The sequence below is a fragment of the Cydia pomonella genome, chromosome 19, assembly GCF_033807575.1.
Source record: "Cydia pomonella isolate Wapato2018A chromosome 19, ilCydPomo1, whole genome shotgun sequence".
NCBI lineage: Eukaryota > Metazoa > Arthropoda > Insecta > Lepidoptera > Tortricidae > Cydia > Cydia pomonella.
In genome coordinates this window covers 8,496,164-8,523,358 of record NC_084721.1, presented here as the reverse complement: position 1 = coordinate 8,523,358, position 27,195 = coordinate 8,496,164, and the positions used below count along the sequence as shown (strand labels likewise).

Sequence of the window (27,195 nt, the reverse complement as noted above, 5' to 3'; positions counted from 1 at the left end):
TACCTTACCTTACATTACGGTTGGGTTGTGCCACTTGTGCCGTACTATAGAAACTTAAAATTGGATACTGAAATTAACTATTCGAGTAATGTTTAAAATGATTTACTTTTACAAATAGTTTATTTCCAAAAAATATTAAAGCAGTTACATTTTATTCTGACACCCACACACAGCAAATTGTCAACTGAATTTTGATATTTTTTTTAGAAAGCGGTGGTGGTCGAGTGGATATGACGTCGGACTTTAAATCGGGGGGTCGCGGGTTCAAATCTTGGCTTGTACCAATGAGTTTTTCGGAACTTTATGTACGAAATATCATTTCATATTTACCACTAGCTTTTCGGTGAAGGAAAACATCATATGGAAACCTGCATATGGCTGCGAAGAAATTCAAAGGTGTATGTGAAGTCCCCAATCCGCATTGGCCTAGCGTGGAGACTACAGCCCGAGCCCTCTCGCGCATGAGAGGAGGCCTGTGCCCAGCAGTGGGACGTATACAGGCTGAATTATTATATTATTTTTATAGAAGCCGTCAGTTCCTAAAAATATGTACACTCATGAAAATGGAACCCATTGCCGTCATGCAACCATGTCAAATTGACACAGTAAAATTCCTTAACAGTGACAAAGTTCTACTTAGATAACTCTCGGATTTAATTTATGTGTCTATCAAAGCCTACTTCATGAATAAAATTACGAAGTATTTTTTTATCAAATTGCGTGTTATTTTTTTGCGGCGCAGCACAACACTGAACCAAAACATATATATCAGTTTCATCTGTAAACTATGTTGTTACAATGATTTTTATCGATGACTTACACAACAATATGAATTTAAACGATATCTGTCACTTGTGTAAAAACTTTATAAGCAAGCAGTCTATTTTACTGACGTTAAGGAAAAATAATATAAATGGAACGATACATGTACAGTGATGTTGAACACCTAGGAGAAGAACTTGAATGTTTACTCCAAATTAACAAGGAGGTAGACATAATAATTATATATTATTAATTTATGAGTGTCTTGGTGTTTCTTCCAGTCACCTTTAACCCTCTAATTACGATGTCTCGTGATAAGAACGTATGTTTGCGTTCATTACTTTACTTTAAGCCGCCGGATGAGGGCTGACTCTACCCTAGAATTGTTTTTATCGTAGTTAAGTTTCATACTAAGTGATCATGGTGTTACAGCCGGTTGAATTCGACCCGATGTGCGACAAGGAGAACCCTCAAAAGATTTCCTTTGAAGATGTCTCAGCGGCTGCCTTTAGGATACAAAGTGGGATTATAAAAACGCCATGTGTGGTAAGTTATAGTTTAAACTTTTGCAATTAATTTAAATGTCCAAGTTATTTCATTTAAGATTTTATAATGGTACTATTGTGTACCGCCGCGATAGTTATAAATGTTATGTAATGTTTTTGTTTATTTTGTTTAATTAATTGTAATACTAACTCTAGATATATAAAGTTATTGTATTACCTAACCATATGGACGTCAAGTTTGAAATAAATATATTTCAATTTCAATGTTAGAATATTTAAAAAAAATTGTATCCTTGGGCGAGACTCGTCTGGCAACTTCGGGATACCAGTCCGCCTGACTATAGTGACTATACAGGAGGTTTATTTAGTCACCTTCAATAATTTACGAGGTGAATATACAGGTTATACTGAGCAACTTTTACTATGGGACCAACACCGAAATCACGAAAAAAAATTTACTCTCTCATAGAAAATGTCTAGGACAGACAGCCAAAATGTATGAAACAGCCAATTTTTTTTCGCGATTTCTGGGTTAGTTTCATTGTAAAAGTTGCTAAGTATGACCTATATATTCATCCCGTAAATTATTGCAGGTGACTAAATAAACACCCTGTAGTGACGAATTCGTGTCTGTTTCGAGGCACTTAATTTTATTTTTTAAGCGCCAATTACATCCACACTTCCAGATATCAGGCCCGAATCAGTCATAATTTCGGACCTGATATTCGTTTTCCGTTTCACGTATGTAAAAAATACTTTGTCTCTAATTGCCAAGAATGTTCAATGTTTGGTATTTTTGCATATGAACCATTTTTTTACATTTCAAGTATTGTAAACGATGTGCTAATATTTGGAGAAATGGAAAAAATATTCTTGCTCGGCCCCGAAATCGGGTCTGATATCAGGCCTGATATAGTGTGAATGTAATTGGCACTTTAAGACGAAAGTGGACGACCACCCTGAAACCACCTTTCCATACAAAACGTAGTCCCTATTTTCCTCTTTGGATATTAACGGTTCTCACTGCACCCATCTTGACATTTCTGTTTGGCCCTATGGTTGACTGGTTGAGAATGCCATGAGGCATTAAGTCCGCCATTTGTACCTTTACGTGCAATAAAGTTGAAAATAAATAAGTAATATTATTAAAATATTTTGACACAATTCGATGTATACAATATATATCAACCCCTTCGTTTGATTTTTTTTCAAGTTTTTAAGTATTATAATAGTTAGGTTAGGAGCAGGGGTCGGACAAAAAGTGCGCATGACGTCAAACCACTTATAGGATGATTTCAAATACATAGTATTTTTGATTTTCATAAACAATTATCATTTATCAACCTCTTTATTAAACGATATCGCCACTTGAAATTAGTAAGTACGTTTTTGACTGACACATTGTCAATCAGATGAACAATAAATTGACTTCGTTACTGTTTAGCTATTGTATCTTCACGATTATATTTAGCTAAAATTTATATTTACTAATGTATAAGAAAACGCTCTAAAATGTCATGTCATCTTTACTCGAATATTGTGGCAATTTTCCGTTTTTGGAGGTACGTGACAAACACGTATACTGATAATCTTACCTACTGTTCCCACTTTTGACTATTAAACCTATTTATCTGAGGATCCCACAGACTTGTTCTAACTAATTTCAAATAATTATACCTTATGGTAACAAGTTTCGTGAAATTTATTTTATTCACTACATCACCCTACCACCTGTATTATTAATTCCATGGATTTATTTACGTTTATTTTGTTACTTCATTAATACTACTTTGTTACTACATGTCACACGGAAGTTTAAATACAAACTCAAACATCATCCTGTGTGCAAGATTACGTCATTTTTACGTCATCCGCACTTTTTGTCCGACCCCTGGTTAGGAGCATTTAATAAGTAATTTGCATGGAATTTGTTTTAAGTGCCTAACTTTTATTATAGTTGAAAAATCTAACGAAGAGGCACTGCTACGGTTAATACAAGGTGTAATCATGATAGTGGGGATCCATTTAAGGCCATATTCGGTATAGTGTTAATTAGGAAAAAGGAGAAGATTTTTTTTTGACGCAAAAATTTTTTGGCCTTAGTATGTACAGTTGGCCGACTTGAACGAGAGGGAACTTCTATGGGGTACTATAGAAAAAAATATTTTTTGCGTAAAAAAAAAATTGTTCTCTTACTTTTTACTAATCAGAACACGATACCGAATATGCCCTTAAACGGATCCCCGCTATTTTTGTTACACATTGTCAAATTGCATAAAAATATTGTGCGTCGAGTCCCTCCGCGCGGAAGAAGTCTTCGTAATGTGGAGATGAAAATAATGCTCTAAAATATATCTAAAATACATATGGTTTATATTAAGACGTATGGTTTATATTAACCTTGTTGGAAGTCGCATAAGAAGTTTTACTTCAAAAAATATTTTAAATTAAGATTTATAAAATAGATTTAATAACAGGCATCGGAACCGGTTTTTTGGAAAAACTTTGAAATTAACATATATTTCGGTTTATTTTATATTTCAAATATAGGACACGGTTGTGTTTTTAGATAACGACTTCGTATTATTAGATTGCCCAATTAGAAATGAAATAGTTAACAAAGAACGAAAAAATACCGTTTTCGTTCCCATACAAAAAATACCGGTTTCCGATCTCTGTTTAATAATACATATATTTAAATATATATATTCTAAAATTCCTAAATAATAGAAAATACAAAAAGAAAAAATACAAAAAGTCAGGTTCGAACGAGATTTGAACTCGGATCGCTGGATTCAGAGTCCAGAGTGCTAACCATTACACCATGGAACCGGCTGAACTAATCAACGAGTTTACTCATCACAAACTCTTACTACTTTATGTTACCGATTACAGCGTTAAACGTTTAACGCAACCTTGTTGGAAGTCGCATAAGAAGTTTCACTTCAAAAATATTTTCTATAGACAATCTTAATCCACGGAGGAAAATGGAGACTACGTTTGTACACACTACAAAATTTAGAGTTTTTTTAAGTTTCAATCGTGTTTCAGAAATCTCACATGTCCTTAGAATATGGAATGGAAATTTACCTAAAAAATGACTTTCTTCAGCATACAGGAAGGTATGTTTAAAAATACCTACATTCATTGTAACCTCTTAGTTTTTATTTAAAAAGATCTTTCAAAAGTAGCACTTTGTACCAAAATTTCAATTACATTATACGTTTAAATAAATCATAAAAAGCCGATACCTTTATTGTTATTTCGTTTCGTATCAGCTTTAAAGAGCGGGGCGCTCGCAACGCGTTGGTCCTCCTTCCCTCCGAAGCGAGGCAGCGCGGAGTCATATCCGCATCACTCGGCAACCACTCGCAAGCCCTCAGCTATCACGCGAACCTCCTCAACATCCCCGCTACAGTCGTCATGCCCAACGTTGCGCCCATTATGAAGATCCAGAAATGTCGCTCGTTCGGAGCTAACGTAGTCATACATGGACATGATATGAGAGAAGCGAAGCATCAAGCTATGGTGTTGGCTAAGGAGAGGAATCTCACTTACATCAATGGGTAAGTAGCTGTATTTTGGTCAAGCAAAACTTAAGGATTTGCCGTTCATAATGACAGCCAACATTTTATTTAGAAGGAGTATGATAGATTTCACTGGCTTCTGGCATCTGGCTCGAACTGAAAAATGAAAAACAAAAAAAAAAATGAAAAAATTATTTATTCTCTAACAAGCATATTTAACAAAATACAGGTTGGTGTCCCTTTTTAAGTATAGAAATACCTATGTTAAGGAACACCGCTCTGGCATATTAGCTGCATAGAAAGTAAGTTACGGACGCGCTAGCGAATTTATCAGTGTCATGTCAGTAACATTGACGATCACGCGATTTTTGCTATTACGACGTTAGATACAGAAATTGTAATAGTGTTCCTTCAGTCTCCATCGCTTGATTGGCTTCGATGCGGATTTAATTATAACTATCTATCACAATAACAATGATCCGATCTCATTGGCATATCAGATATCTCAAAGCCAACGTTGTCTGTTAGTACAAAACCCCCACTTGACCATCGGTGGTCCTTTTATCTTAGCAATAAGGCTTGTTAGAACTACTGTAACAATAACCTCTCTGGTCTAATGAATACTAGGAAATTGATACCAGAAGGCCTACCGCGAACAGCGAATTGCGCAAATTGCGAGCATTTTTGTCCTTCATTCTAATTACGCCTTAATTCGAGTAAAAGAGATAGATGCCCACAATTTGCGAACATCGGTATTCGAGGTAGGCCCTCAGTTTACGGGTGGGGTTTCGCTTCAGATCGAAGAATGAATGAATTAATAGTACATTATGATACAAGTGTGCTAAGTTGGTCATTACACACGAGGCGATATTGTGCGCGCGAGCTGTAAGCGAGCGCGCAATAAGAAAGCCGATGTGGGTAATGACCAATGCACACGCGTTTCATACGACGTTTTTCTGATATACCGACTGATATACCGTCATTCATTTCCTGTTGTTACTCGTGAGCTTTTGGATAAAACTATAAAGTCAATGTTAAAGACCAGTACGACTGTAGATGTATATGACATATCTTTAAATATCATAATAAGTATATGGCCTATTCTATCTGACATATTAATAGTTTTAGTTAATGACATGTTTAAAATTGGAATATATCCGAATGTCCTTAAAAATACACGTGTATGTCCAGTGTATAAAGGAAAGGGTGATAAGAGTAATTTAAACAATTACAGGCCCATAACTATCGTACCTACCGTCTCAAAACTTGTGGACTCCATTTTATCATCTTCCCTGATGACCTACTTAGAACAGAACGCATTACTCACCGACAACCAGTACGCCTACAGACAAAAACGCTCCACTACTACGGCAGCACACAGAATCGTTGACTGCATTTTGACTGGTCTAGATGACAGGTACAAGATGGCCGCCATACTATGCGATTTGTCTAAGGCTTTTGACATCATTAGCCATAATTTGCTCTTAAATAAATTAAGCCTCTATGGCATAAATGGTTCAGCACACAAATTGTTTGCATCATTCTTGACTGACCGTCAACAAGTAGTGAAAATGTTACTTAGTGGAAAAAAATACGTTCAGACACTGGTTATGTTAATTTGGGCATTCCTCAGGGGTCAGCAGCCGGTAATACACTGTTTTTATTATTTGTGAATGACCTACCCTCTGCCATCACAAATGGGCTATCTGTGTTATTTGCAGACGACACAACCGTTGTCCTGAGGGCAAAAACACATGCGCAGTTGGCCGAGGGAATACATGAGGCTTGTGACCAATTACAAACATGGTTTTCATCGAATGGCCTACTGTTAAATATAACGAAATCCAATGTGATGATATTCTCGGGTCGCAGCACCACAGTGCCTCCATGTATTAGTAACGGTCCAATGCCACTATGTAATGAAACAAAATTTCTGGGTTTCATACTTGACTCGAATCTTAACTGGAAGTGCCATGTCGATCTGCTTTGTAACAGGTTGAGTAGTTCTATCTTTGCATTAAAAAAACTAGAACCTCTGATATCAAGGAAGTCACTTAAAGCCGTATATTACTCGCACTTTCACTCCTTGATGTCATACGGTACACTGCTTTGGGGAAATTCCACAGATGCAAAGAGAGTATTAATTCTCCAAAAACGTGCGATCCGTTTGCTAGCTGGAGTTAAACCAATGCACCATTGTAAGGAACTTTTTAAAAATAATGGTATAATGACGCATTATTCGTTATACATGTTTCAAGTTCTGATGTTCGTGAGAAAAAACTTATCTATGTTCAAACGTGTCGAAGTCATGGGCAAACAAATCAGATCGACGGGAAGACTGCGAACAGTGCCGCGTCGCATGGCACTTTCATGTAAGAATCCGCGAGTAATAGGCCCAACTTATTACGAACGTCTACCCGCCGAATTAAGAACTGAAATATCTGACGAAGCATTTGAACGTCAATTGAGGATTTTTTTATTGGAAAACCCATTATATTCAGTGGATGAATACATGGATTTAAAATTATAATAACTGTTTAAGATTATAGTTTACGTAAAATTGATTTAAGATGACATTTGTTCTAGAATATTATTATTACTGCTCTTAGTTTTAATGACGATCATTATGTGATATCTACTAAATATTTAGTTTGACATGTATTCCATTTTTTTTTTTTTAGTTTCCTGTTTCCTTTGTGTCGTAGTTTTTAATTTGACGGTAATTTCGTTTTTTTTTTTATATAATTATAATTGACGTTTTATAATTATATGTTTGCATGCCAAATCATTGACGATCATAATGTAAATTCATATAGATTAACATAAGAATAATTTATACTGTAATTTATCGTTATGAAAATAAATAAATCTAAATCTAAATCTCTCAACACACTTGCGAGGAAAAAACAAAACTTTTTTTGTCAAAACATTAAAAGTACAATTTTCAAAATGGTGGCTTACAGTTTTAACATCGAAAAATTTCACCAAAGCGTGCTGGGCTTGTAGGCACTTATTCGCCAGTTCATTGAAGTAAGCTACCAACACGTTTTCCAAGAAAGACTGGGCGATTTTTCGGGGACTGGGCGATTTTGATGGAAAAAGGCTATCTTTCTCGACTCTTGCCTCTATTAGTATAACTCGCAGCGTCAACTTTATGTGTTCTTCATTTTCAATGCTTGAAAATGACATTTTCGTCTAACTATTCAAATATTATGACAATTGCGGAAAATGGCTGGCGCGTTATTTTTTTTACGTACACTTCTAATGCGCGCGCAAGGCAAAGGCGCGAACGAAATCGACAAACAGCCAATTAAAAAAATGTAAACAAGCAAATATATTCTTATTTCTATATGACAGATGGATATCAAATTGATAAAATGTCTTGTTTTGTTATTAATATAATTTACAAGATAATTTAATCTATAAATTATGTTTGGTGTGATAAAACCTCTTTGAACTAACATTTGAAACCCTCGCGATGGCAGTTTTCTCGCGCAAAGGCTTGCCGTCGCGATACAGCGCGGGAATGCTGCCTGCGTGATGGGCACCCTGCCAAGAGGCCAGGGTCTGTTTTAGGTATCTTTTTTTTCTAGGTAGGTTTAGTTTTAGTAGTTTTATTTTGTAAGTAGTCATAATTTAATTTTATTCATAATGTAATCTTTCTTTATATCAATAAGATAAACCTTGTATGACAATAAAATACAAATTATTTATTATTTGAAACCTAATAGTTGGTTAAAAAAATGTATTACTCGACCAAATTAAGAAGTCTCCGTTTCCATGCATATTATTAGCAATCAGTTACCTTCTTAACTCAGTCGGATGAAAAAGCACGAGTGTTATAATATACTGAAAAAGCACGCGTGTTTAATAACTTGGATTATGAGCCAAAAATCGGTGAAATAAAAACGTCGTTTTGAGCAAGTGTGTTGAAAAAATATTACTCCTATATCCAGATACGATCATCCCCATATCATGGCTGGACAAGGAACTGTGGGTCTGGAGATAGTAGAGCAGGTGCCTGACGTCGACGCTGTGTTGGTGCCCGTGGGAGGCGGCGGGCTGCTGGCAGGCACGGCCACCGCCATCAAACATCTGAAGCCGCACGTTCTTATTTACGTGAGTATGACACCACGGCCACATAAACCAAGACTTTCAGCGGTGCAAGCATGATTTCATTTTTATCTCTTGTCACTACGCCCGTCACTTTCTTGCTTACATACTTGTTAGAACGTGACAGGCTAGGTGACAAATGATAAAGAGCCGACCATCTTAGCCCTGCAGGTCTGCAGCTAGTTATATGCTAGCTGAGGCCTATTGCGATACAAGCTAATAGTAGAGTCTGTTCGGAAAGAGAAGAGTCGTGGAATGTATTGGGCCCCATACATTTCACGACTCTTCTCTTTCCGCACAGACTCCATTAGCTTGTATTTTATTATGCAATCCGGTCCTGGTTATAGGGTCCTCCTATTGGCGAACATTTACCTATCACAGATTGACAACGACTTTAAGCGAGTTAAGCATTTTTTTAAATAAGTATTTCGTTTAATCCAACGATAACTTCTAATCTGCTAATCATGTCACGCTGCACGTTTCATCGTTCGTTGTCACGGTTTTCGAGATAAAGGTTAGCAGGCCAGACATATAAAAAATATCCGGAATCGGTTAGTATTGATAAAGCTAGAAACACAAACATTCAATTAAGTAAATATGTAATTCGTTGCTGTGATATATTATTATGTCGCAATAATTGTAACATTAATAGGCTTACAGACGGTACAGTCAAGTGTAAAAAATATGAGTCCACGCAAGTTACTCTAAAATATGTCCCATAGCTCATAATTCGCCGATATAAGAGCTATGGGATATATTTTTGAACAACTTGACTGTACTAATCATATTGTAATTTTTGGTTGGGTTCATAATTTATTAACGGTTATTTTTCACAGGGCGTGGAATCTGAAAAGTGCGCGAGTATGACCGAGGCGATAAACCACGGACAACCGGAGAGTGTACATATCCGCTCAACACTAGCCGACGGTCTCGCCGTGCCCACGGTCGGCTACAACGCTTACCACACTTCCAAGTCGCTGGTCGACAGAGTGGTAAGTAGAGATCACTTCTTTCAAGCACGTACAACCTGACCAGATTTCGCTCCTATCCCAGTAAATACATGGCGTCAGTACGCAGCGAAATCGTTGCGCGACGGATGGCAGCCTTAATATATATAAACATCGTACACAAACTGAATAAGAAAAATGTTGATTTGTCATTGCCAGATATCCCTGCCTGAGGACTGGATCGCGCGCGCTATCTTGCTCTTAGTGGAGCAGGAGAAGTTCGTGGTGGAAGGCGGCGGCGCGGTCGGGATCGCGGCCATCATGGCCGGCCTGGTGCCCGAGCTCGCCGGGAAAAAGTACAGTACCTATACTATTGGTATTATTCATAAAAATCATAAACGTGCTACAATCCTCAATTAGCCGTATCTGTCATTTTGACTTATGTCGCAAGAAAGGGATAAAACATAGTAAACTAATTAAGGCTGGTAAAGTTTTATGAATAAGGGGGTAAATCTGCAATGATGTTAACGGAACTTACACTAGGAAGATAATATTTTCATTGCAACCTACACTACTACCTCTATCTATATATATCTAATGGGGTTGGCAACTGACCAACTGTGACCAATAGTTATAGTTCGTGTCATCCACGATGACGCGCAGATTTGTCAAATCCAGAGACATGTCAGTCGCTTCGCTTGACAGACAGATGAAGTGTGCGAAAGGGAAGCCATGACGTATATGAACAAGCCATAAGTGCAAAAGAGGCAGACTACATATGAGAAAACGTAACCAATTTTGAGTTCGAAGGCGGCCGAGGCGGCCAAAATCATATTGCCGTATTTTTTAACGTGAAAAATATAAGCGAATCAAAAAGAAAATTATACATTAAGTAATTTAGTGACGATGGTGTCATGGTGTGTCCCGGGTTGTAGTGTTTCAGGGCCAAAAAACCCAGGAAAATACTCATTTCACAGGTAATTATGATATTCCTAGCGAAATTTTCGTAACGATATTTTATCAAATTAACAGCATAAAAAGTGTAAAAAACCAATTATAACAGTTCATTATAAGTTTTTCTTCAATTGTGTGTTAATATTTCATCATATTAGTCAATAATTTAGAATATTTTGTGTAAAAACCTAAACTGTTACTTTACGCTAGGGCTTGAAAAAATGTTCATATGACTGTATCGATAACTTGTCGGTATATTAGTAGGTATGGAATTAGTTGTTCACAAGACATCATTAAGATATACTTTTATAACCGACTTAAAATAATAGCGATTGTTATAATACCTTTTTTGAACGTGTACATGTTTAGTGATAAATTTAAACTTCACTTTCCAACACAGTACTTACATTTTAACCACTTTTCCACGGCTTTGCCGCCAACACAAGGAAACACAAGACAGCGTATAGGTACTTGTACACAGCGTATACACATCCAACCCAAGTTGTCAGCAGGAAAAGGCGCGAAATTCGAATTTTCTTTAGTAAGTCAACTCTTTGCGAACACATTTTCAAACAACTTCAACTTTATCATTTTCAACTTTTTCAAACACATTTGAAAAAGTAGTCGATAAAGCAGTTAAACATCGATAGATTATTAATATGTTGTAACATGACATCACTATTTTTGTTCGCACATAGACAATTTACGCACACACTTGCATTTCATTTTTGGTCACACTTTCCAAGTTTGACAGTCGTTCTATACTATCCTATTTCTATGGTCAAATCTAACCTTTAATAACATAACAATGCGAGTCAAGGCACGCGTCGTCGTGAATGACACGATCTATATTTGTACAACAAGAGAGCAAAGTTTGATATTTCTTTCTTTATTTGCTTATTTTGAGTTCCATATGAGCGATACATTCTATAATAGATTACGTAGCGGTTTGTGGATTGTGGATCATTTAATCTTTCGATTCCAATAGGTCTCTACGACGGTCAAGTAACTAACACATTTAGCATAGCCGGCTCCTCAGCTATCACGGAGCGCGGACATGGCGAAACTATAAGGGGTTCTAATAGTTGACTACGACTACGGACCTCTAAAAATTAGCATTCTTATTTGAATCAATAGTATCGGGGGGCACGATATTGCCCCTGCCAAGACGAGCAAAGCGAAGCGCAAGGCACTACCTACCTTTTCTCGAAGCGCTTCGTCGTTTTTTTTAATCCTCATAACTTAGGTTTGGATTATACCAGATAAACATTATTCTCGGGATATACGGTCAATAGTGGACTTATTCAGCATAAAAAAATTCAATTGCATAGCTCTCATACTTTAGATTTTATTCATATCTAACCCCGTCATATATTTTGACTAAGGTGTAGAGTTTGTGAAGTTAGGGCTTGTTAGAAGCTTGGTTCTACAAGAGATCTGATAACTTTTTGACAGTGTGAGCCTTATGGTTTCGTCTTGGCAACATTTTACAGGAAAATATTTTTGATGGGATTACTGTTAGACAAAAGAATTGATGAGTAAGCAGCTAGACAAATTTAACATTCATAGAGTAATACTGTGTACCTACCATCGGCAGTAGTAATTATTAATTAATAATAATATATAATAATTCAGCCTATAGACGTCCCACTGCTGGGCACGTACGTAGTAATTACCAACTGAAAATGAAGCTATTGAGATATCGCCAGGTCAATCGGTAGGACAACACGAACTGGGGGGTGACAGCTTGATAAGGTTTATATAACCTTTGAAATGAACTTCTAAAAGAAAACATGTGTAATCTAAATCACCTTCAGTCAGAGTCTGTAATAGCTAGTTCCAAAGGGCAATGTATATAGATAGATAGTTCCAAAGGGCAATTTATATAGACAGATGTTACTTTACTTTATATATTTACACTAAGTGGATAATGTGTAGGGACCTACCTATTTACACATTTGAAGATATATCAAATCTCCGTGTTCGTATAATATGGGTACGTATACTCAATGTGCAACTGCCCCCTTTGATAAAATGTGTAACTATATGTATGATTAAAAATGTCTCTCCCTCTAGGTAAATTGTATTGATAACTGCATGATCTTAAAAGTCGCCCATTGCTATCGAACGAGCACAACAGTTTAATGACACGCCATACTCATTAACCCTACGACTATCATGATCTCAATAAAAGCGGTACAAGCCGGAACAGACTTACTTAAATTCTGATAATAAATTGGATATTTGTGATTATGAACACATTTATATATTTGAAGAACGAATTGTTCTAAAGAAATAATGGATAATTGCAAAAAGCTCAAAGTTCTTATTGTATTGCGATAATTTTTTGTCATTCTTTGATTCTAGTCATTCTTTTCTTGGGAGATAATCTTGTTTGGAATAAATACCAACGGTCAAAATGTTCTGTATGTAAGATATCGCTGGCCCAATATTACAGGGTTCTATGGTTCAATTTTATCGAACTAAAATTTGAACATTGTCATAGTGACATTGAGTCGAATTTCAACATCAAATACATTACCAGGGATCGGAAACCGGTATTTTTTGTATGGGAACGAAAACGGTATTTTTTCGTTCTTTGTTAATTACTTCATTTCTAATTAGGCAATCTAAAAATACGAAGTCGTTATCTGAAAACACAACTAAGTCCTACATTTAGAGTATAAAATAAACCGAAATATATGGTTATTTCGATGTTTTTGCAAAAAACCGGTTCCGATCCCTGTACATTACATCTTGAAAATGTAACATAGAACCCTGTAATATTGGGCCACCGATATGTATATCATTTCGACTTCGACGTTGTTTATCAATAAATTCAGTTGGAGCAAGGTGCAACTCATCTATATTTGTACAAATAATGGAAATAATAAGAGTTAGACTTTAAACAATTTTCACTTTAGATATTTCCTTACAATCCTTACATAGCTGAGAATAATGTACCCCGATTACTTTATGCAAAGTCTTTAACTTCCAGGGATTATATACCTGAAACCCACCACCTAAGCATGATATATGCAAAAGAATACGAAAACACAGTCCACGCAACGTGCGCGGGTCGGCAACGCGCGTGTAACTCTACAGTCCACTTGAGTTGCAAGTGTCCATAGGTTACGGTGGCGGCTGAACATCAGATGGGGTGGTATTTAAAAAAAAACTTAATAAGCTATTATTATTTTCTGGACAGAGTGGTCTGCATCTTATCCGGAGGCAACATCGACACCACAATCCTAGGCCGGTGCCTGGAGCGAGGCCTGGCAGCGGAGTCCCGCCTGGTTAAGTTTAAGGTCACGGTCAGCGACCGGCCTGGGGGGATCGCCGAGCTGTGCAAGGTCATATCGTCGACTGGTGTCTCTATTAAGGACATCATGCAGGAGAGGGCGTGGGTGTGCGGGGACATCTTTAGTGTGAGGGTGAGTACCTGCCTACTTGGTTAGGCATTTTTAGGGTTCCGTAGCCAAATGGCAAAAAACGGAACCCTTATAGATTCGTCATGTCCGTCTGTCTGTCCGATTCTGTCACAGCCACTTTTTTCCGAAACTATAAGAGCTGTACTGTTCAAACTTAGTAAGTGGATGTATTCTATGAACCGCATTAAGATTTTCACACAAAAATAGAAAAAAAACAATAAATTTTGGGGGTTTCCCATACTTAGAACTGAAACTCAAAAAATCTTTTTTCATCAAACCCATACGTGTGGGGTATCTATAGATAGGTCTTCAAAAATGATATTGAGGTTTCTAATATCATTTTTTTCTAAAATGAATAGTTTGCGCGAGAGACACTTCTAAAGTGGTAAAATGTGTGTCCCCCCCCCCCCCCGTAACTTCTAAAATAACAGAATGAAAAATCTAAAAAAAATATATGATATACATTGCCATGTAAACTTCCACCGAAAATTGGTTTGAACGAGATCTAGTAAGTAGTTTTTTTTTAATACGTCATGAAATTAAAAAAAAAAAAATTTTTTTTCAACATACCCATACATGTGGGGTATCTATGGATAGGTCTTCAAAAATGATATTAAGGTTTCTAATATCATTTTTTTCTAAACTGAATAGTTTGCGCGAGAGAACCTCCCAAAGTGAAAAAAAGTGTGTCCCCCCCCCTGTAACTTCTAAAATAACAGAATGAAAAATCAAAAAAAAATATATGATATACATTACGATGCAAACTTCTAACGAAAATTGGTTTGAACGAGATCTAGTGAGTAGTTTTTTTTAATACGTCATAAAATTAAAAAAAAAAATTTTTTCGTCAAACCCATACGTGTGGGGTATCTATGGATAGGTCTTCAAAAATGATATTTAGGTTCCTAATATAATTTTTTTCTAAAGTGAATAGTTTGCGCGAGAGACACTACCAAAGTGGTAAAATGTGTGTCCAAAGTGGTAAAATGTTGAACGAGATCTAGTAGTTTAAGTAGTTTTTTTTTAATACGTCATAAAGGAACCCTTCATGAGCGAGTCCGACTCGCACTTGGCCGCTTTTTTTTGTAAATTGTGTAAATAGCTAATGCCGATTCATAAATGCTTGTCAAGTCTAACAAGCCCTTGATGATCGTTTGTCCTTACCCGTCATTTTATCATTTCTGTGTGTTACAAATTTTAAGGTAGGTTTGTTAAGTTTTATGAATAAGGGGGTAAATGTTTATAGTTTGTTTTTTTAGCATTAGAAAGAAGGTAAGTGATCTTGACGTGTTTTTTTTATTATAAAACATTTATGAAAAATAAGTCACAGCAACTATGTAACAATTATAAATCATATACGACTATTTACACTCTTTTGCTTTCATAAGCAATATAAACTCATTTTCAAAGTGTTTTTCTGTAATTTTCAATACAAAAGACACATCAAGATTATAGTTTACCTTTTTTCTAAAGTAAAGTAAAGTAGTAGTGTGTTAAAAAAAAAGTAAAGTAACTAACCTCCGTTAACTGTTGTAAGACGTAACGTAGCTCTTTTAGAGTTACTAACTAAATATATTAGGCATTAAGTCCGCAATTAATGAATATATTGACCATTTTGTGCATGACTAAACGAGTGTAATTATGCGAATAACAGAACAATATGCTATACTCCTAATCACAAGCATTAAAATTACTAATAGATTATTTATTTTAGACATATTTAAGATCTTATCATTCTAATACTCGTTCTCGACTTATTAATCTTAATGAACCATAGGTTGCATAAATATTATCAAAGAACTCCGAACTTGTGTTAATGATTTTATTAATAGTTATTTGTTTTACAAGGGGGCAAAGTTCTCGTTTAACTCCTCGTGCACGCAACACACAGATAACACAGATAGATGTCGTTGATAACAGAGAAAGCAAAGCAATAGATTCTAAAATTCAACCACGTGCGGAGTGAGTGTTTTGAAACGAGGAATCCTGCGCGTGGCCAGGGTTTCAAGGGTTAAACAAATTTTAATAGGTACTTCGTGAAACACAAAGTTTTCACAACACTAATGCGAGGAAAATACTAACTGTAAATTACAAATCACATCCAAATGAACGTCATCAAATAATTGCCTATCCCTTAAAAGTCAATTCTACAAGCTAACGCCAAAAAAACCAGGCCGGCGGTACAGGCGTTCCTTACTTGGACTAATGCGGATGCCCATAAACTGAGAACGAAATAAAGCACGCGGTTGTTTTATGCGATCCACGCAGCGTTGAACGCATGCAATCAACGGAATGTAGAAAAAATTACATTTTAAATCAGTACCCGCACCATGAGTCACTGACAGTGTCAAAACTGACATATACGCTATCGGGAACGTAATTTACTTTCTATACATCTCGCTCGCACTTATATGCGAATACGAGCGAGATGCATAGAAAGTAAGTTACGTTCTCGATAGCTTTTATGTAAGTGTCGAACTGCTGGCAGCCACATAAGTACGAGTAGATGATCTAATGACCGTATATTGTTTTACGCGGCCACGCGGGGAACGCAGCGGAGTCCATGTACATTCTATGAGAGCATAGTACCGCGCGCTTCAAGCTTCAAAATGTTAATAATGATGTTTTTTGCAGGTGAAAGTAGTTTGCGAGACTCGAGGCCCCGAGCACACGGATGAGCTGCGCAGTCTCATCGCGCGCACCTACCGCGAGTGGGTGTTCACGCGCGAGACTGAAGACCATTACCATATGCCGCTTAAAAACTACGACTCCCTAGACAACGTCTCGCACTAATTACGAACCTATAATAATAATAATAATAAACCCGCGGGGGCAGCTTGTGGCGAGCTGACGGTGAGTGGCGACACCGCGGACCCCTATTCCAGAGGGCCCTTTTATTTGGCCCTCGCCTCTGCGCTTGCCTTCACCGGCCGGCCAGAGTGGAGTCGCAAGAGCGGGACCTATGCTCCAGGTTGGAAGTGTAAAATGTCATAACGCCGGCGGCCTGCTGAACGGATTACCGGGATCTGGCTTCCGCAGTCTCACCTCTCGACAACCTCACAGCCGCTCCAAAGTGTTGCCCTATTGTCGCACTGTGCGTGCGGCCGTTGTGGGGCCCACTCAATGAGTTGGCGAGTCACCACCTGTCTTACACAATTCCGAGACTGATTGTCACGGCAGGTGTCCGCTAGTCTCCTCCCATAGCCTATTATCCAGTCCATCCAACTTTCAAATCAATAGCCTTATGACCTTAGATCCCATCGCAGCACAAAAGTGCTGCACTGCAATAGTCTTTGCACCTGGCGGGGACCATCTCCGGATGTATCATATTGTGCGCTCGGAGATGGTATCCGCCACGTGTATCCCTTGCTTGTAGATTAATTTGTCTTAAAGGGCCTCTGCGCTGTTGGCTTCGGCCCCACGCATGCCTCCCAAAGGTCCGGGACCCCATGGTCCCGAGATATGGTAAGACAGACAAATAATAATAATAATAATAAATAACCAAGAGAAGAAGAGAAGAAGAGAAGAACCAAGAGAGAAGGGAATACTTGTGACTTCTTTTTTATAGTTTAGGGAATAAAAAGAGACACCATTATATTCAACGCAGTCGACACGCTGCGCGGTATCATCGCGCGCACATACCGCTAATGGATTTTCACGCGCGAGACCTAAATAACTACTTTTGTCCCTTTCACTGTTTAACGAACAGTTTTTCTCGTGTTATCGTCTACGCGCTACGAGCGTATCAAATACTTAACACGGTTTTTCCCATTTGTATGTGTTAACAAATCAGGAGAGCACATGCATGCTTCACTATTATACTTCTGTCTCCTACTGCATACAATAGAAAAAGACGCACAAAAAAGTTGGTCGCTAGGCAGGGTCTGCTAATGATACGTGGCTTCCTTTCTCTCCCATTTCAAAATCCACCCTGTGTTTTATGGGTTTCCTTGTATTTATATATACCCCCGATACCTAATCGTATCTGTAAAAAACATCATTAAAGTCCCATTTGCACGGTTCAAGAGCTTGCAAGCGATTTTTGTTACATTGCGGTATTTGGTCGATGTATTGAATATTACATGCAAGTTTATAAAACGTTATGGGGCTTAAGAGGAAAGGGGACGGCCGCTTCTCCATACAAATGTAGTCCCCATTTTCCTCTCTGGATATTGACATTATGCAAAATATTTTCACATAATTCAATGTATATTATAACCTCTACGTTTGACTTTTTTTCGATTTTTTGATTATTGTAAAAAATAGGAACAAGAAACCGATTTCATACTTTAAAATGCTCCTAACTTTTATAATAATAAATATTCTTAAAAAATCAAACGTAGTAGCTGTGGTTGTATATAGGAGAAATTGTGTTAAAATATTTTCAATACTGTTAATATCCAGAGAGGAAAATGAGGACTACATTTGTATGAAAAGGTGATTTTGCGCGGGTCCTCCACTTTCGTCTTAATGCTTTCGGTGCGCAGGGGTGCTACGATGGCTACGAGTGCTACGCCGTAACCCGTAGCGTTGTGTTTCTCCTGCGTAGTTAGTCACAAATAAATGTTCTTTCAACACGGCATATGTGTTATGCGACTTATGCGCGGTGAAAGTTTTAAACTTTATTGTACTCATTATTTGTATAATTAATCTATTGTTAAGTTTAGTCAAGTTTAGTATAAGTGTCAGCTATCAATCATGATGATGTCTGTGATATGATTCATATGATCAAATAAAGTCTGTATTGAAATGTTTGAAATTCGTATTTTTAAATGAAATCATATAGAGTCGGACCACGCTAAGTTTTCATGTCAAGTGTTACGACAAGTACGGAGCTTATAGGGACAGTATGCCTTCTTACTCCCAAGTGTGTGCAAAGTTAGCGCGGTCAGAGTCTAGAGTCCGTTTGGAGACGTCACCATAAACGTCTTTGTACGTAAATAATAGTGCATTAATTCTGGAAAAATATGAGATTTTTTATTAATTGGGATATGTGCATTATGAGCTGAAGTTATTTTTCATCAACCTTCCCTACACGTTCCTCCTCTGAGCCATCCCTCCGCACCTCCGTGAAGGGTCCAAATGTGGTTTTTCTTAGTTTTGATGAAACAAAGATACAGAAAAAGTGTGTGACGAAGTGATGCTTATTTACTATATTTTTTATACCAAACTGTATTATGTACAGTGAGGATGCAACACGTTGAGGATGTTGAAACTATTTGGCAAGCTTTTCAAGACTAGAGTCAACCACAGCTACAACTGATAATTTAATATACTGTGCACAGTATTAAATCATCAGTTGTAGGGATGTACAGTCACGTCTGAAAATATCGATACGAAATATGTGCCAAAAATATGTATACACTAAATAAAAAAATATTATAGGACATTATTACACAAATTGACTAAGTCCCACAGTAAGCTCAATAAGACTTGTGTTGAGGGTACTTAGACAACGATATATACAATATATAAATATTTATAAATACTTAAATACATAGAAAACACCCATGACTCAGGAACAAATATCCATGCTCATCACACAAATACATGCCCTTACCAGGATTTGAACCCGGGACCATCAGCTTCGTAGGCAGGGTCACTACCCACTAGGCCAAACCGGTCGTCAAATACACTACCTACTTTAATATATGGGCAATAAAGTCGTACAAGAGCCACAAATGTTGATTTGACTGGTCTAAGTCTTAAAATTTGTAAAGTGGGCTAAATTGAAAACCATTTCGGTAAATATGCTTCCTGTATGCAATAAGTAAGTTTTTTTCGATTAATTTCTTTGAAAATCGCGAACAAGTTAAACTGAAAGAGTGACGTCATTACTATGGCTGGGTAATTTTGATGAGCCGGAATTGTAGGTCTTTAAAGTCGCAAGGGTTTGCTGACACACGAGCGAGATAGCTTAGCTCTACGTCATGCCTATCACGGCAGTCGCGCGCAACTTGTGCTATTCCTGCCTACTAATTAAGAAAAATAAGGTTATTCTATGTAAGTATATTCTTCACGTCTAGAAGCCTTATTATTTGTCAAAGAGTTACAGAAAAAAAATCTGTCAAATATGAAGTGTGTCATATGAGTAAAGTTGATGAAAATCTACAAAATTCTTTGTTTTGTATAAGTATTCTTTAACATGTTTTCATAAAATAAATTGTAAAAAAATCCCAAAATGGCAGACGTAAGTATTTGTGGAGCACTTCTCAGTCCTTAGTATTCTTAAATGTTGAGATGAGATGGTGGTTCATACGGCACATGAGTACGTACAATGCATCAGACTTAAAGAGGATTTTGCAAGCAACAGTATGGACTTGTGCATCTAAGCATTCTAAGCAGTGTAGAGAGCGTTAGAGTCAAACATAAAGTGCGTTATGTCACGATTAAACTACTTAGAGTCTACAGCAACATCTTTATTTAAGCAGGGTTTATCTCCTGCCACTATTACTTAAGGAGGATTTGCCAATTATCCATTCTTTACAGTAGCCAAGACAACACAAATGCTGAGGTATGAAATGCTGACGTGCTTTTTATTTATTTATTTCTTAGAACGTAGAATTCGATGAGTGGTGTGACCCGGCGAATCCTCGCAAAATTAAAGCTGAAGACATCATAGCAGCCGCAAGACGCATCGTTGGATCCGTTTTGAAAACTCCTTGTTCGGTAATTGCCCAAAGGCCCATTCTCTAATAGCAAATAAAATAAAAGGTAAGGTGGGGAGGGCGTAATATGTGTGCCGGTAGAAAGGTTAATTTTTTATTGCTATTACAGAATCGTTCGCTTACTCGAGACTTACAACAACTTTGCTCTCTTATTGCATGAATAATTTCGGTAAAGCCTTCTTAGTAGTAGAGTTAAAAAATATCTTAATTTAATTATCACATCACATTTTTTCTCCTTGCAGAGGGCAAACATGGGCGAGAGACTAGGCTTAGAAATGTATTTGAAACAAGAATTTCTACAATATACTGGAAGGTATTTCGCTAGATTTAACTCCGACTTTTACAGGATGGTGTAGAATGCCTATTTTATATTATACTTACTTTAAGAGTAAAAAAAGAACCGTCCACCTCTTTTATTTTTCCCGCAGCTTTCCGAAACCCGTAGTATTCAAAATATAACAATATTCTGTTACTAGTATTTTTTGTTTGGAATAGATTTTGTGTTTATGGAGAAGATTAAGTAGGAAAGCGGACCCTGGCGCTAGGCCGGGAAAACGCTAGATTGAAGAATAGATTTTGTGTTTTGTTATCTTGGTTTCTGGTTATTATTTTAGTTTCAAGGAGCGTGGTGCACGCAACGCTCTTATGAATCTGACAGATGACCAGAAGAAAAACGGCGTGATCGCAGCAAGTACCGGAAACCACGGGCTGGCATTGAGCTGGCATTCTACCAACCTCGGTATCCCCTGCATCATTGTAATGCCAAAAAATGCCGCCATTGTCAAACGGGCTAAATGCGAGACGTACGGTGCCAAGGTCCTCCTTCACGGCGTCAACATTGGAGAGGCTAAACGTTTTGCTATGGGAATTTCTAAGGAGAAGCATATGATGTATATTAACGGGTAAGAACAAAGTGCGATCTTTACTAACGAGTATGTCCAATTCTCAGGACTGGAAGAGCCCCTTTATTACGATCCGCTATTCTTTCTTACATCTGTAATTCAGGTAATTTCGTGCCAGACTGCGACTGGAATACCGAATGTAGGTACATGTAAAAATTTAGTTGAATACTTAATGCTCGTTTAAGATAGTTATATAATCAAATCAAAGTATGATACGCCTTCAAGATTTTTTTAACCATAGAGGATAGAAGAATTCGTACCTCCGTTGAACGCCAAAGTGCGATCTAGCATTTTAAATATTGGTGCTCGCTCACAGTGATCTGTTGAAATGGATGAAATTTTATTTACAGTACATATGGTGCTACTTTACCGCCCTAGTGCGGTAACTCCCATTATAGGTGCGTATGTCGAAAATTTAAAGGGCCATATGTACTATAAAAAGGTAATTCGCAACTCATGTCGTTTTACACAGTGCCCTTCGGTCGTGTTTCAATTTATCGCCACTCGTTGCGAATTAACTACTTTTCGCACTTGTATCGTAATGTACTATTATATCGCAGAGACAGTCCAAGTAATAAAATTACATATTGACTTTCAGTTACGATCACCCGAACATAGTAGAAGGACAGGGTACTATCGGGCTGGAGATTATAGAGCAAATTCCCGAGATAGAAGCGATCCTTGTGCCCGTGGGCGGTGGGAGCCTGTGCGCCGGCATCGCCACCGCTGCCAAACACCTCAAGCCTGACGTCGAGATATATGTAAGCCCTTTCGTCGACATAAGTAACCATTATTCATACCCGAATTCGGATGGATCGTCGAATGCCGGATACGGGAACTTATTGATGCGTAATGCAATTGAGCCACATCTTGGTGTAGAAAACCAACGAACTACACACTTTCGCATTAGAAAGGTTTTGTATCGCATTCACCATTTTGGGCCGATTTTGATGTACTTTAATTTTACAGGGTGTTTGCACTGACAAATGTACCACAATGGTGGAGTCGTTAAAAAATAACGAAAGAACTGCCGTACCCATTGATTCAACTATCGCCGACGGGCTCGGTGTGCCTCTCATCGGAGTCAATACTTTCCACAGTTTAAAAGGTCTACTCGATAAAATGGTAATTAATATTGTAGCAGAATAAAAACTTTTTACACTTTATAAAATATACTCTCGACTCAGGTGCAAAACCTCCAACCCAAAGTCGCAATCAGATCGCAATTTATTCTTAAAATCGAAGTTAATAGCATACATATAGATAGAATACTCTTTATTGGCACACCTCAGTAAAAACACAGCTTAAAGAAAAACAATTGATATATCATGATCAAGCACATTAAATTTGTTTTTTTTTAACGCAATTTTTTTTTATAAATAGGTCGTAGTAAAAGAGGATTGGGTAGCTCGAGCCATCATGCACATCGTAGAGGAAGAGAGGTAAGTAATGCACTCGTTTTGTTCAGTTTACTAGTTAGCCATGGAAAGTGCAAAAATGGCGAAATACCTAATCCTATACAGGCAAAGTTCGTCTACTGCTGAACAAAGGCCTCCTTAAATTACACTATAATTCTAGGCTTTTCGCATCCATTTACTGGTAGCACTTAAGTCCAGTTCCGGTACAACAGTATAGGTCGCATATCTCGGTACCCAAGTTACCCAACTATATATCGAGGATGTCAAATATCAAGGTTTAAGTATTTTCTTACAGAGCACGTTGTAGTATTTTGAGGTTTGATCATTTGTTTTCCAGGTTCGTAGTGGAAGGAGCGGGTGCCGTGGCCATTGCCGCTATCATGGCGGGCCTCTTTCCCAATCTCAAAGGAAAAAAGTTAGTACTAACATTAACAAAATAAATAGTGGATATATGAGACACTTTTTAAACAGGAGATCGATTGTAGTTTAAAAAATATTATGGTTTTGATACGTAATCGGCAATCATCTTGGTGATTGACGCGCATCTCACGTACGACTTTCACTTCACTACGCATGAACCAAGGTCGCATCAAAATAAGATCAAAACCGTAACAAGTTGTTAAATCTGAAACGTTAAGCCCCCTCCAGACTATGCGCGTGAATCGCGGCGCGACTTCGCGGAGCGAACATTGACGTAGACTCCACACTCGCACATCTTCACGGCGATTTCGCAGTTTGGTTCGCGGTAAGATGGCGCCGAAGCGTCAGCTGATTCATCAAGTTCGCACCTATTCGCACCGAATATAACCAAGTAGCCGCCATAGAAGGTTATGACAGTTTAACAGATTAACCGACTCGTGAGCTAATCGCGGCGCGAAGCGATTGCGAGTGTGGAGTCTTGCAAGTTCGCGCTTCGCGTCTCCTTTGACGCGGGCCAAATACCGACAAAAAACATATTAAACATAAGGCGCGAAGGCGTGAACAATCTGCGAAATCCAATCTGAGAAATCGATAGGTACTTAAATGTTTACAGGGTATGCTGCATCTTATCGGGAGGCAACATCGACACGTCGATCCTGGCGCGCGCGCTGGAGCGGGGTATGGCTGCCGAAGGTCGGCTGGTCAAGATGAAGGTTTCTACACTTTCTACATATATAAATTAATATACCTACTCAACAATAAAGTCGGTCGAGTTTGAATGGGTTCCCTTTAATTTGGCTTTGTCATAATCAGTAGTAGCAAAAGAGCAGTTGTAATCAGCTCTGTTCATTGCCCTCAGGTGACGGTGAGCGATCGACCGGGCGGCTTAGCGGAGCTGTGCCAGATGATGACAGCGATAGGAGTCACTGTGCGAGACTGTGTGCCTGAGCGCGCTTGGGTCAAGGGAGATGTATTCAGCGTTGCGGTATAATTTTATTTTGCCTATTCGATAACCAATAGTTGAGAAGCATAGCGTAGCTGTGCAGATAATGTGAAAAGTTACAGATCCAACGCTGAAGTGACTAAGCCTTGTAGAGCGCCACTCATTATCAGAGATCTTCGGGGGTGAGCTGTTTTCAGTTTTTGCATAACATGGACATACCTTGTCATTAAATGGTAATTGCCCCATGTGTAATTAATCAAATTATTTTATTTCGGCTGCCTTTCTGTTACGAACTTTACGTCGCGTTACAATCAAAGCCACAAATTGTATCAGAGGCAAATCAGTTCTTTGCACGATAATGTTTGAAGTGAAAAAATATGGATTTCTCGGAACGAAACTACTGACTCGATTGGGCGTTTGGGCGATATATAGTGCCTTTTTAGTGAAGCCAATGAATCCGTTTAAAAGGCCATATTTAATAGCATGCAAGCAGTTAGAAAAAGTGAATGGTCAAACAATATCAGCATTCGTCATAGACATTCTAAAAAATATGTGGGGCGAATCTTTTGACAACAAAATTCAAAATGTCCTGGTGCTGAGTGCTGATGGCGTCGCAATCATGTTGCTGGCTGGCCGAATTTTGAAAACTTATCTTCCGAACATGAAGCACATAACATGCTTGGCATATGGTCTAAACTGAGTAGCCGAAAAAATACGTTCCCTTTATCCAGATGTGGATTACTTATTTAGAACGTAAAGAAAGTTTTTTTGAAGGCTCCAAATATAATTCAAATATTGAATGACAAATATCCTAATATGCCCCTGTCTCCAAAGCCAGTGATTACCAGATGGGGAACTTAGCTGGATGCAGCAGCATATTATGAAAAATATTTTGTGGAAATAAAAGTAGTCCTATGGGCATTAAGAGAGTCAGAAGCAAAGTCTATAAGAGTGGCAAAAAGTATTATAACGACCGAAAATTTACGAAATAACCTCAAATATATTGTTGAAAATTTTCATATAATTGAATATGCCTTAAATAAATTCCAAGAATCTGAACTGTCCATTGTCGATGCATTTTTAACCTGGTCTTCATCTGCTTCCGTCAGTCAGAAATTAGAAGACGTCATCTCTAAAAACTCAGACTTAGATTTTTTTAGGGAATATGCCGAAAACTTTCGGAAGCAACAGACGTGGACAGCATTTTAAATGTACAATTTCATTCCACTCACATAGAAAGATGTTTTTCTATATACAAATGGATATTAAACTCAAGGCGAAACAAATAAAACATTGAAAATATAGAAAAACTTATAAGTGGTTATTTATTACAATAGCATAGAAAATTTAATTTACAATAAATAAAAAAGCATAGCATTCGTTTTGTCATTAATTTTAATTTTAGTTTAATCATTTTAGTCTTGTCTTCTTTTAATATTTATATAGGGATACTCCATATCCATATTAACATCTACAAGACAGCTACATCACATTAATGACGTAAAAACAGCTCACCCCCGCCGATTTCTGCTCATTATTCTTACCTAACTTACATTTTATAGTCACCACAAAATTTTGAATGCTTTTAATTTCTAGTAACTTTGTAGTTGTGATAAGATTTAGTTTCTCAGGGTCGAAGGCAGAACTGCTACGAATTTTCTATTAGAATTGAGTTTTCAACCGCGTCTGCATTTGTACCACATAGGTCATAAAGGCCTGTGCACACTGAATGCGTGTGCGTAGACTTGCACGTGTACGTGCGCGTTGTATTGTAAAGATCTTTATGAGAGACGGCACACCGCTTGCGTGACGTGTGCTTGCACGTCTACGTGTGTGTGTGTCTGGCCTTAACAATCGTCACCCTATTTGCCTTACAAACGCAAGAGTGTTAACCGACACCCTCAGGTAAATTATAAACCCTTTTTAAACTTCAGATGAAACTTATAGTAGAAACAAGAGGATGGGACCACACAAAAGAGCTTATTGAAGCTACCAAAAAGAACTATAAGGAATACTACTTCCATGAAATGAATGAGACGGACAAGCCAGCCGGCTCGCGCCGCGGGCCCTGCCTCGCGCCGCACCCTGTTTGTATGCAGAAGTAACCTAATGAAATTAAAAAAAAAAAAGTTGATATATCTGAAATTAAACTTCCGACTCAATGGCATATACTGCCTACTACTTTTACTATACTACGACGACGTTATAGTATCTATTTCTGAAGAATAACATCTGCGTTGAGTTCGTCTTTGTAACACGTAAAATAACTGCATATTCAGCAAAGCGGAAACACAGGAGCCAATTAATTGGAGTTCTGAAGTAAGCTTAAAATGCAATGGTTACGAAAATATTTCGTGAAATTAAGTAAATCTACATTTTTGTGTGTCCTCTTTCAAAATCACGTCCCTAACTAAAACAGACTCCATATTGACGTGTGTAAATAAGCAAATATCAATAAATAAGTTTATTTATACCAAACTGTATTTTATTTTTAAAATTTCATAAGAGCATGTTTGTACTTCAAACTTGCATATCAGGTAAATGGCGTTGTTTATACTTTTTTCAATATCTATTGACCATTTTACATAGGTGTTTTTTGGCATT

The 27,195-nt window shown here is 37.6% G+C and overlaps 2 protein-coding genes across 2 annotated transcripts; both read left to right on the top strand.

Moving 5' to 3' along the window:
- Nucleotides 1–303: 303 nt before the first annotated feature.
- On the top strand, nt 304–19,230 carry LOC133528671 (L-threonine ammonia-lyase-like). Its single transcript, XM_061866136.1, has 9 exons — nt 304–988; nt 1,195–1,308; nt 4,320–4,390; nt 4,547–4,834; nt 8,752–8,914; nt 9,745–9,900; nt 10,075–10,211; nt 14,018–14,243; nt 16,875–19,230. The coding sequence occupies exons 1-9, from the start codon at nt 914–916 to the stop codon at nt 17,031–17,033; spliced, it is 1,389 nt and encodes a 462-aa protein (XP_061722120.1). The 5' UTR covers nt 304–913; the 3' UTR covers nt 17,034–19,230.
- A 381-nt stretch (nt 19,231–19,611) lies between these two features.
- On the top strand, nt 19,612–26,836 carry LOC133528672 (L-threonine ammonia-lyase-like). The gene is made up of 11 exons (XM_061866137.1): nt 19,612–20,430; nt 20,796–20,909; nt 21,151–21,221; nt 21,523–21,810; nt 22,409–22,571; nt 22,780–22,935; nt 23,194–23,252; nt 23,566–23,643; nt 24,262–24,361; nt 24,508–24,633; nt 26,526–26,836. The coding sequence occupies exons 1-11, from the start codon at nt 20,422–20,424 to the stop codon at nt 26,694–26,696; spliced, it is 1,335 nt and encodes a 444-aa protein (XP_061722121.1). The 5' UTR covers nt 19,612–20,421; the 3' UTR covers nt 26,697–26,836.
- The last annotated feature ends 359 nt before the right edge of the window (nt 26,837–27,195 follow it).